Source organism: Muscardinus avellanarius, assembly GCF_963383645.1.
Source record: "Muscardinus avellanarius genome assembly, chromosome: 2".
NCBI classification, from domain to species: domain Eukaryota; kingdom Metazoa; phylum Chordata; class Mammalia; order Rodentia; family Gliridae; genus Muscardinus; species Muscardinus avellanarius.
Genome location: NC_137787.1, coordinates 10459299 through 10471889, shown reverse-complemented (window position 1 = coordinate 10471889; position 12591 = coordinate 10459299). Strand labels below are relative to the sequence as shown.

General features: G+C 40.3%; 1 protein-coding gene across 1 annotated transcript in view; it reads right to left on the bottom strand.

Annotated features, from left to right (window-relative positions):
* PID1 (phosphotyrosine interaction domain containing 1) overlaps positions 1-3022 on the bottom strand; it is a gene marked incomplete at both ends in the record, with an annotated part of 122476 nt that extends 119454 nt beyond the window's left edge. The window contains one exon of the mRNA XM_080690157.1: positions 2888-3022. Coding sequence (XP_080546283.1) covers positions 2888-3022 — 135 coding nt within the window. The remainder of the gene's footprint in view (positions 1-2887) is intronic.
* Positions 3023-12591: the final 9569 nt, after the last annotated feature.

Below are 12591 nucleotides of genomic sequence, written 5' to 3'. Positions count from 1 at the left end.
TTCTACTAACTTTACCTTGTTTTGGAGGCACCATCTCCCCTAACAGGAGCAGAAAAACAACACTGGTCACTCCTCTAAAGGATGTATGATCTCATATCACTTTCAAATGTAAGGAGCATTTTAATAATCCCTTTCTATCATCAATTCTGCAAAAGACTTAAATACAATGGCCTGAGGCCAGTGGTGTGGACTCGCCTTCTCCCGCTCTCCAGTTAAATCTGAGCCTCTGGCCGCTGCTCCCCAGCACCTGAGTTATCAGCTGGACCTTTTTCAGGGTGACTTTTTGAAGTCACTTTTTTCTTTTTTGCAGTACTGGGTATGGAACCCAGGGGCATTCTACCTCTAAGCTATATACCCCCAGCCCTTTTCTTTTTTAATTCCTTATTTTGAAACAGTCTCACTGAGTTGAAAAGGGCCTGAGTAGCTGAGGCTGGCCGCGAACTGCGATCCTCCTGTCTCAGCCTCCCAAATGCTGGGATGACAAGTGTGCGCCACCACGCCCAGCTTTTAAAGTCACTTCTTAAATGGAGTCCTGCCAGGTGTGGCGGTGCATGCCTATCATCCCAGTACTTGGGAGGCAGAGACAGGAGGATGGAAAGACTGAAGTCAGCCTCAGCAACTTGGTGAGAACTTGCTTCCCAATAATATATATAAATACAGGGCTGGGGGCAAAGCTCAGAGTTGGAATGGCTCTGAGTTCAGTCCCCAGCATGCACAACAGAGAGAGAGAGAGAGAGAGAGAGAGAGAGAGAGAGAGAGAGAGAGAGAGAGAGAGAGAGAGAGAGAGAGTCCTGTCTTGCTTGCCTAAATCTTCATTGCAGTTAGAACAAAATCCAAACTTCTTTATTGTACATCCCCTCACCCAAACCCACCAGCCACCATGACAGTCTCAAGCTTCAAGGTACCCTGCCCCATTCCTTTGCATCCCCACACTCCAAGACGACCTCCACCTCAGAGGATTAGCACCCCCTGTTCTTTCTGCCTTCCTGGCTCCCACATCTTCTCCACAGGATAGCCTTCTCTCCCCGCCTGTGCTTGTATGATTGTATTTTCCCCTTCTCCTGTTTCTCAACCAGCAGTTCACTGTCAGAAAGATGTGTAGGGCTGCCAGAGAGACTCCAGATAATGGAGGGGAAACCTCAGCGGAGCCAGAAAGGAAGGGTGGGGGAGGAAGAAGGCTGAGGTTTATTAATGGAGGAGCTACATCGAATACGTGTACACGTGTGAATAGAACACTGTTAACCTGGACACTCAGTCACGGGAGGAAGGGAAAAGGGGACGCGGGGGTGGAGGGCACCAGGTACTGTGTGAATATATGCCATCGTCAACATGATCAACATTGTGATGTGAGACGATAGTGCACCAATAAAAATAAATAAGTAAATAAGTAAATAAGTGCTGTGGGTTTTGCTCACACGCCCTCCCAGTGCCCAGCAGACAGTGAGCGTGCAGTAACCTGTGTGGGATGAAATGCTGTGTGTGTGTGAGCTTTTGCACACACCGGCACCACCCAAGCCTGCTGGAGGGAGGCCCCAAGCCGACAACAGCTAATGAGAACGCCAGAATCGAACACAAACAAGGAAAGGCGTGGTCTCCTAGGTTTCACAGAGACCCGGATGCAGTCGTGCGCGTCCTCTCTCCCTTAGTGTATTTCCGCCACGCCAAACAAATTCTAACGGCAAAAGATGCAGACAACAGAGTTGCTTTGTTACCTCGAAACTGATGTCTGCATTCACCAACTCAGGCAAAAGAAAAAAAAGGGCAGCCTATGAGAAAGAATCCAAAAGCTTATCAAAAGTGCGTGTTTCATTCCTAGTTTTGTTTCTATGTCAGCACTACATATAATTTGCAAAAATGAAAAATGCTTTTTGATGGATTCTGAGTCATGAATATTAGTATAAATTGTGAGAGCTGAGACAAAGCAAAAAAGAAAAAAGAAAAAACTGCAAGATTACCCACAAAGGACTGAGAGAATACAATTGTTGGAAAGCTTGGTTTTTGTTATTTTTACTTTTTTTAATTCGTTAAGGTATGTTTTATTCAGGTTGCAAATTTAAAGGGAGGAATTATCACTGAAGATAAAACTTGCTTTGTGAAATCCCAGAAAACATCTACCAAAAACACAGCACACGGAAATATGATTTTTGTTTCCTACCATTTAATGGATTACAAAATTATGGGAAATACACACAATGGAATTCTACTCATCAATAAAGAAGAACAAAATTATGTCATTTGCAAGAAAATGAAAGGGCCTGGAGAATGTTATCTTGAGTGAGATTAGCCAATCAGAGGGTGAAGGGTCATATGTTTTCTCTAATATGTGCAGGATAGGGAGTGACTGGGATACCAGAGGGCTCCAAGTTATGGAGGCGAAACCTCAGTGGTGCCAGGGAGGACACCTAAGGATGGGGGAGGAGGAAGAATGAGGTTCATTAACGGAAATACTGCCATCGATTATGTGTATGCATGTGAATATACCAACATCAGTCTCGGTATTCTGTATTCACAGACAGGAAAATGTGGAGATGGGAGGGGACACCAAGTGCCATATGTATGTCTGTCATTTTCAACATAATTTACATTATGATTGGAGATTATATCACACCAATAAAAGCACAGAAGAAAAGAAAGCACAACACAACAGAAACTATTCTATACACTCATACTAAGACCTATGATTCAACTGTGTGTGTGAGTGTTATGTTATTAAGGAAAATAAAGCAGGATATGAATTCTTACTGCTATCACTTGACAAGCTTCTTTTGGTAGTCGGTTTATACCTGCATTCTTAACAATGGCTACCATGGTAAAACAAGGGTCTCAAGGCGGCAGGTTCTTGAGCCTGTCCCCCTAAGGGTGGCCCCGCTGGCCACACGCCCCGTACCTTGCAGCCCCCGTGAGTCCTCGTCTTCATCAGCGGCATGGTGGTGCACAGCTCGATGGCTTCCGGCTCATGGAAGATGACTGCTGGGAGAGGTTCCTTTTTCAGTGTGAGGACATTCAATTTTGACTTCAGCATGGTCTGAAAGTGCTGAAAAGCAGAAAAATAAGCCAACTATAGTTAAATCCTCCAGACTATGTGGTACAACTGTACGTCAGACTTGGTAGCAAAAGCTTCTTCTTAATTCTGTTTCAGTTAAGTAAGGCCAAGAAATTTTTATTAAAGGGAGAGTGGAAAACGTGTATCAGGATGCTACGGACATGAGACTATGGAGACAGTCAAGCCGTAAGCACAGACTGAGAAAACGTGGGTTAGTGATAGCGTCAGCCGGCCCAGGATAATATGTTTTGGGAAGCTCTTCCAAAGTGACCTATGAGGAATCCCTGGAGATGTCATCCATGCAGACTCAGGTCCCCCAGTAAAGGTGATCAAAAGAGGATGGTATAGGAGCTATTGGGGAAAAGTTCAGAGGTATTGAAGGAGGAAGAAAATAGATGAAACAGCACACACCTCTTTGGCTCTCTGACCTTGCCAGCTCTTACATGTACTGGGCCATTCTCATATCCCTGTCTCTCTCTCTCTCTCTCTCTCTCTCTCTCTCTCTCTCTCTCTCTCTCTCTCTGTACTAGTGAATTGAGCTCAAGGGCATATTGCTTCCAAGCTATACCCTCATTTCCATTTTATATTTTATTTTTAATTAGGGGCTCATTAAACTGTCAAGGCTGGCCTCAAACCTGCAATCCTTCCTGTCTCAACCTCCCAAGTACTGGGATTACAGGCGTGCACCACCACGCCTGACATGGGTTCATTTTCATCTGTTGTCTTGGGCCAGGATTGTGGGTAGTTAGGTTTCTATGTGCAGCCTCTGTTGGCCACAGCTTAGAATCATGACTGAATTGAGCCCTACTGAATCACTGCTCTCTGGAGCACCAGGTCCAGGACCCTGTGTCTCTGCTTGATCTATTATATCATCTAAACTAGTCCCATACGGCTACCTTGTCCCAGTGTAGAGTTCTACCCTACAGAAGCCAAAGGTATCATAAACAACAATTGTGGCATGGCACATCTCTACTCAAACTCTCCCAAGTCCTTACAATGGCCTTTGAGGACATATGTAACGCAGGTACCCACTGCCCGGTGCTTTTATCCCCCACTCCTCCTTACTCTTAAGTATGGATCCAGCACATTAGCCTCCTTGCTCTTTAGAGAGTCAGCCAAAGACCATGCTCCTTAGGAGCTCTGAACATGCTGCTTCTGCCCCAAATACATGCTATCCCTGCTACACACACACACACACACACACACACACACACACACACACACCTGGCTTCATGCAACCTATGCACTCACCCAGAGTCCCATGCTCACAAGAGCCCCATACCCAGAAAGAGGTTTGGTTTAATGCTCTTGATTTTAAAGTCACCCTTTTAAAAGTCTTAATAATTTTATCTTTGAACTTTGTCTTTTGCAAGTGAAGTCAACTCAGTCTGACTTCGGCCACAGAACAAAGTCCCAAAGATGCCACTCCAACAGTTCCCTTCTCAGGAAGCTGGATAACCACACTGCCGGAAGTTCCAAGATGTCGTTCTGCCCTCACTATCGTTATTACAGACCAAATCCCACAGCCAGTGACGCAGTCATGGTGCGCAGGAAGGCTGAGAGTTGTGGACTGGCGCACAATCCACCCCTTCATTATATAACAGGGGAGCCAATAAAGAAAACAGTTTTTTTTTTTTAAAGCCTAAATTGGGGATGGGAAAGTAATGGCATTCAAATTCCAACTTCAACACCATGAATAGGCAAGCTTGCCTGCTGAACTTTTGAGAGCTGACTTTTTCCAGCTAGCCAGGCAGGGCCAAGAGCCTGCCCACCCAATCATCCCACACAGAACAGCTATGGGTAGCCAAAATGCACAAGGAGAGCCGAAATGAAATGTTAGGCTCCACTTGGAAGCGTTTCTCAGTTGGTGGAGATTGTTAAATCACATGGATGTAAAGTCTGGTGAGTTCTTTAAGGCAGCTAACAAGAGAGGCTAAGGTAATATAAGAAAGTTAAATAGACAAAGTACTTCCTTTAAAATATTTTCCCTTTAATGGTTTTGTCCTTTTCCCCCGTTAGGAAAAGACAAACGAAAAAGAGGGAAATAAAACATAGATTGTATGATGAATTACTGAGGTTACAATAACAATATCTCCTTTTATGGAAAATTAACGTTGTATGTCAATGATTTGCTATTGTTAATTTTCAGTAGTCCAAGGGTTGAGAGGCAGAGCTATCTGATGAGAACACCTTCCTTCCCTGTGTCTGGGGGAAACTTCTCCACCAGTAGATGCTTCCTTTGGAATGGGAGTCCCTGTCCACAACACTGTGCCCAAAGAAGAGGTGGCACTGGCTGACCATCTGAGCACCGCATGTCCTTGTGCAGAGACGCTGGTTCAGAGGGAGCGCAAGATTGACCATACAGAGCCTTCTTGGAGGTCAACACAGAGAGTGAGGTGATGGCGGTCCTGAGTAGCTGTTGATCTTCTAATCCCTCAAAGTCAGTCTGAGACTGAAAGTACACAAGGAAAACGGAGAGAGGAGCACAGCCTTGGTGTCACCGAGCCCGGGCTCCAGCCATGTCTCACTGGAGCCATCCATGAACATAGACTACCACCAATATAGCCCCTCTTATGCGCACAGGAGCTTGTGTTGGGTGTGTGGTCCACACAACAACAACAAAAAACCTTGCAATACATATTACTTTCCAGGGAAAAGTCATCCATGAAAATAAAGTTGGAGCCATTAATGAAATTTGTAAGAGGATTTCATCAAGTTTTGAACTGCAATAATGCATTGTAATGGTTTTTTTTTAAGGTGAATCTTGCATTTATGTGAACAGGTTAAGCCTTAGTGATCAAGTACCCACTAATAATCTAAAATGGAATAATCTTTGGGTTATTTCTATTGAAGATAAAGCCCTCAGAGCCACAGTGAGATGAATCCCAGGTCTCAAAAGATGGTCCTTTTGTGCACCCACACTGACACCTCACTCAGGGGTAAGTCCTCCAACTGAGGTTCCCAGGACCCCGATGTCAACCCTGGCTCAGTCTGAGCCTCACGGCCTTGTGCCTTCTAAGACTCAGCTCTCTCCAATGTGTCAACTTTAAAGAGCTGTGTTAGTCCGTGTCCAAAATGGTATCACTTGTCCTTTGCACAAGCCGGTGCAATCCAGATAATGCAACTTAAGAGAACATAATCCAGTTGCATTATAAAAAGGCAACACAAAGAGGACCGGACTAGAGGGGCTTAGGAAAGCTACCGCTCCCGAATCAGACACACAGAACTCCGGGCAGAAAATGTGTTATTCATGCTTAAAGGGGAGTGAATGATGTTGTAGAAAATTAGGGCACTGCCCTGGACAAATTGAACAAAGCTCAGCTTTCTGCATGTGCTGCTTTATGTGGGATCCCAAAATAGAGCCTCTAAATCAAACCCCATTATGCAGAAGGGGCCATCGCCATGCCCTGTATAATTTTACAGTTGGCTCTGCTTTCCACTCCTATTCAGACATTAGTCTCTGTCAGTTTAGCAGGAGGGGATTTACATATTTTACCAATTCAAATGGGGTGTATCGCACCTTTGTATCGGGTCTGTATCCCAAATACAAAAAATCTCTGGACAGCAAATCCTGCTTCCCTTTTTCATCAGCTCACGGAACGCTATCTTCCCTCAAATTAGTAGGAAAATGTCCAGATTTTAATCTTTGGTCTGTCCTTGTGTTTTGAAAGCTGATGATAATGGTCAGTTGTAACTTGCAAATTACTGATTGAGTAATTCCCTCGTGGGGCCTCTCGAAAATATTGCAAGTGCTCTGAAGAGAACAAGGGACAAGTGAGTGAATGCGATTAAGGGAAAAACCTCAGTACCCCAAACAAATGTTAATTTTCACAAGTGCACAAAAATCAGTGGGGCTTTGACATCCCGTTTCTAATCACACTTAATTTTACTGCTTTGGGAATATGTAAGAATTAATAGAACTTGTTTGTGGTTTTCTTAAATATACCATTTACTTTAAAGAAGTTATTTTCAGATCCCAAACATAAGAAAATGAACCATTGTGACTCTCCTTTTTGACCTTTAAGGAGATATTTTGCTTTATCATTTTAATATAAATTGCTGCTTTTAAGTGTTTTCTAGCATTTTCACAAAAATAGCATAAAAGTGAAAATATTAAAAATGAAATGCTTTATATCTAAAAATTATATAAGTGAATAAAAATTAATTAGATCCAGGTTTTTTAGAGATTTTTAATTCTAAGAGTTTTGACTTATTTGCTTTTTTTACTTTTTATTTTTTAGGGTAAGTGCGTGTATGCACGGGCATCCGCATGCACGCGTACATGACTGATACTTGGATTTAACCTAGGGGTATTTTACCACTGAGCTACATCCCTAGCCCTTTCTTAATTTTTACTTATTTACTTATTTGTATTCATTCATTCATTTATTCATTCATTTTTATTTGTGGGGGCTATTGGAGATTGAACCCAGGGTCATTCTACCTCTGAGCTACAATCCCAGCTCTATTTTATTTTTTATTTTGAAACAGGGTCTCACTAAGTTGTGAAGGGCCTCACTAAGTAGCCAAGGCTGGCTGCGAATCTGTGATCCTCCTGTCTCAGCCTCCCAAGAACTAGGATTATAAGTCCGTGCCACCACGCCTGCATATCTGGATTGCACCGGCGTATGCCAAGAACAAGTGATGCCATTTTTTACATGGGCTGTACACACAGTTCTTTAAAGCTGACACACTTATTTTATTTTCAAAATGAAAAGTTTTCAAAATTTTTATTTTGAAAAAGAGTCTCACTAAGTTGTCGCACACTGTCCTCCATTCTATCCTCCTATCTTAGCCTCCAAAGTATTAGGATTCCAGGCATGAGCCACAGTGCCTGGCTTTCCTTGCTTTAAAGTAAAACAAGACTGGACAATCTTCCCAAATGTAGGAGGCATACACAAAATTGAATAATTCGATTTCAAAAATTAATATTTAATGCAGTTTATCAACTTAGTAATTTAAGAAAAGACCTACATAAATTTGCCATCGACGTCCTTGCTGCAGATCATTCTAGTAAACTATCTTCTTTAAAACAGTTGTCTTTATTTTAAAGGCCAACGTTTAAACTGATTAATTTTGAAGGGCTGTCTACAACTGTTAAAAGGATGGCTATTATTAAATCAACTGAAAATACTTATATTAACCCACCCAACTCTATTCATGCAATCTTGATTATGAAGGCATTTTTGTCAACATCACAGGTTCTCTCAAGAGATTACATAGGAGAGGCAAAAAATATCTTTGTGCCCATCCAGTGGACACGTGGAAACCCCCAGAGGTGCAAAAAGGCTGTCACCCAGGGTGGAGGGTGTGTGTGTGTGTCTGTGCATATGTTTTATATATGACTATATATCTAAAACATATACATATATATATACCTATTTATTGTGTATACACATTTATATTTTATACATATATTCACACATATGTATAATCATATTTGGATATACAAAGTCCTTCCTTATTCACAGAGGATCTATTCCAAGACTTATTGTAGATGCTTGAAACCACAGATAGTACTGAACCGTGTATATACCATATTTTTATGTATTCACATATATGTTATTTTAATTTATAAATTAGGCACAGTGAGAGATCAATGATAACTAATAATAAAATAGCAATTATAGCAATAGAATGTGATAAAAGTTATATGAATGTAGTCTGTCTCTCAAAATATCTCCTTGTGTGTTTTGTCTTTACAATTAAAGGAAGCCCTCGTGGCTTCTCTTCAGCATTTATGAATTGCAAGTATCACTATTCTTCTGCTTCAGGGACATAGCTACTAAACTAAGAGCACTCGACTCAACAGTAACAGTTGAGTTGAAGACTGAAATGATGATGGGGTGACTAACAGGCAAGTAGTGTATACTGCATGGACACCCAAGACCTTGGGTGATTCACATCCTGGTTGGGACATAAGAGCACATGAGCTCATCATGCTATGCAGAACATATTTAAGAATTAAGAACAATTTGAGAATTAATGCTTATTTCTGGAATTTTCCATTCAATAATTGTAGATTGCCATTGACTCTGGATAGATGACTACAGAAATGGAAGCCACAGATAAAGAGTGACTACTGTGTGTGTGTGTGTGTGTGTGTGTGTGTGTATGTGTGTGTGTGTATGTGTGTGTGCATGGACTGCTACACACACCTCTGTCTATGTATGAATATTCCATATCAGTAATAAAAATAAATAAACAAACTGTATTTCAACCTTAAATAGTTTCAGTTGTCTTCCAAACTTTTTTTATATGTAGCCAATTATTTTTCTAATTGGGAACAGTTAAACAATCTATTGTTAGATAAGTTATAAACTATTAGTCCAAAGGTTTGGCCTACTGATACATGTTATTTAATCTACTGATTATTCTATAGTAAAATTTGAGTAGTAGCATGTATGTCACTCTCAACATGATTTACATTATGATGTGAGACTATCATGTACCAATAAAAGCAAAAAAATTGAGAATATATAATAAAAAGTTTATTTTACTTAAACTATTCACATTTGGGAATTTTTGTTCCTCTGAATGCTAGCCAATTCATTGACATAATTAAATAAAACCAATATCCATGTTGTATTTTTCCCAACATACAAAAAATTTTGAGTACTATTAAAATATACATATATATATATATACATATATATATATATATATATATATATATATATAAGTAAATTTTGCATTTGCACTTCTCTTGAGAAACCAAAAGAACTGCAAAAGCAACTTTCATCCCTGAAGGCAACAATTAGCTCCAGATGGTCATTGCAAAGGTCCCTGCTGACCTGACACTTTCCTCTGCAATTGACCGTGGTCTCCTTTACCCCTAGGGCACCTTTCTCTTCTGTAATAACTACCAGTGGCTTTTTAATAGTCATTTTATGTCTTCCCAAGTTCTCTCCTATCCATTACTTGGTTGACCCTTACAGCCACTTGAATTTGCAATCCTTGATGTAAAACGACAAATGCTACTCGTAGAAGCACAAAACGAAAATGTCACCAACTCATAAAAAAAAATCAAGGACAGCTGAATTAGATCCTACCTATAGTTAAATTATGAAAATTCAACCGAGACAGTGTAAATGAATGATCAACAGAAGTAATACTATAAATAGGCCACTCTGTCCGTCTGTCATCCCATTCAATGAGTATGGGTGTAAGCATTTAAGAGTCTTCTCTTTTCTAAGTAATTTACTCCCACTTTCCCTGGAGGTGTATCTAGTTGCACTGAATATAATTTAACTTCTAAAGATCAGTATCTTTTATTTCTACTTACAACTAACACACACTAATGGGAACCCGAGTGACCCTCATGGAAAAGAATCAAATAAACTTGAAAAAACTGTATGAAGCAGCAGTTTGTGAGCCCTGGGCATCGGGCAAGGAAGGACAGCAGGTCTTGAGAGATCAGAAGCAAATGAGGTGGGCTGTGCAAAGGCCCAGCTTGCTGCCTTCATACAGGGCGTAGGCTACAGCGCCAGAGTAGAAATAAGAGGGTCTTCTTAAATACTCAGCTGAGAACTGATCAGCATAGGAATGAAAGAAAGTAACCAAGACTGGAATGGAAACTCTGGAAAGGATTAGAGATACATGCAGCACCACTGACCACTGCCTGCTCACACCAAGGAGACTAGAAAAACTCAGGACTCAGAGGACACTGGGTAGCATCTTCTAGAAGGTCTAGTCTGAGTAGGGAAGAATCATTAGGACTAGACTAAATGCTTCTCTGGTCCCAGCTGCAATTCTTAAAAGGAAGATTCAAAAGGATCCGATTATTTCAAACTTAGTGGAATATAAAAACAAGATCGATATACAAGACTTGATTTTCTCTCTATAGTCTAGCAGTGAAAAATTGGCAATGAAGGTATAAGTCCATAAAAGGTTCATACTTAAATGTTCACAGCAGCTTTATTTTTAATAGTTCAAGACGGGAAGCAACCCACACATTCCCTATAAAATGGATAGATAAACAAAATATAGTACACCCTTACAATGAAATATTATGCAACAAAAAAGAAATAAATTCCTATTCTAAACTACCACATGGATAAATCATTAAATAATTACTTAGAACACAAACCAAAAAGGGAACACACTATATGATCTCTTCTATATAAAATCTTAGGAAATATAAATGATTGTATGGTGACTGGATATATTAGACTTTCCATCTTTGTGATCAAAACACCTAACAAAAACAACTTAGAGGTAGAAAAGTTGATTTGGCTCGTAGTTTCAGAGAGTCAGTCCATGGTGGGCTGGCTCCAAGGCAAAAATATCATGGTAGTGGGCCTTAGCAGAGAAAAGCTGTTTTGGGCAGCTAAGAAGCAGAAAGAGATAGAGATAGAGATGATAGAGAGAGAGAGACAGACAAACAGACAGACAGACAAAGACAAAGGAACTTGGGACAGATATAGTTCCCAAGGCTACACGGCTATACCTCCAGTAATGACCTCCTTCAGCCACACCCTACCTACTTAGAGTTACCACCTAGTAAACCATTCAAATTACTAATCCATCAGTGGATTTATTCACTGATGAGCCCTGAGTCTGATTCAACGATCACCCCTGAGTAGCCTTGCCTTGCCAACACACGAGCTTTTCAGAGGAATATCCCATATCCAAACCATAACACTCAGTGCAAATCAGTGGTTGCCAGAGAATAGATATGGAATGAAGGGAGGAAATCAAGACACAAAGAAAACTCTACAGTGGTGGTTTTATGAATATAAATGTCCAAAATTATCAAAATGTTCACTTTTAATAGGTATACTTTATTATATATCAAGTATACCTTATTGAAGTTATTTTTCAGAGGGAAAAAAACTTTCATATGGCCCCTGAATTCAATAAAACAGCTTCTCCAGGTGCTCTATGCTACAGGAAGAAGTCAGCATTGAACCTGATCTCTAATATGATCCTATGAGATTCCCAAGTAAAATTTTGTCTATACAGAATTTTAATCTCCCATACTGACTTTAGATCTAACACTTAAATAAATGAAAAATTAATAGTCAATGTCTTTCTTTTTAGATCCGTTGTTAATTTTAAAGCTGGATAAAGGAAAGCACAGGATGAGACTAGAGCATCTTATTGAGCCAATAAAACTAAGAAACTAAGAAAATGCTCATAAAATGATGAAGACATGACAAGTGACTCCTGGAAGCAACTTGGAGATGCTCCCAATGGCAATGTCAGATGTAACAATAAAGTAACCACTGCAATGGACTAGAAATGATAAATGATAAAAAGTGTGACTGAGCAATCATGATATAAGAGGAAGGAAGGAAAGAAGGAAGAAAGGAAGGAAGGAAGGATTTTCAATATTTTTTTCTACTCCATTCTCTCTTCTCTTTGGGTTCCAATTACATGTATATTTGATTATTTGATGTTTTCCAATAGATCTTGCATGTTCTATTTTTACATACTCTATTTTTCCTTTTGTGTTTCAGTGTGGGTAACTTTTATTGGTCTATATGCAAGTTCACTTACTTTTCCTTTGATTGTGTTGAATCTACTAAGGAGCTAATGAGACGCCT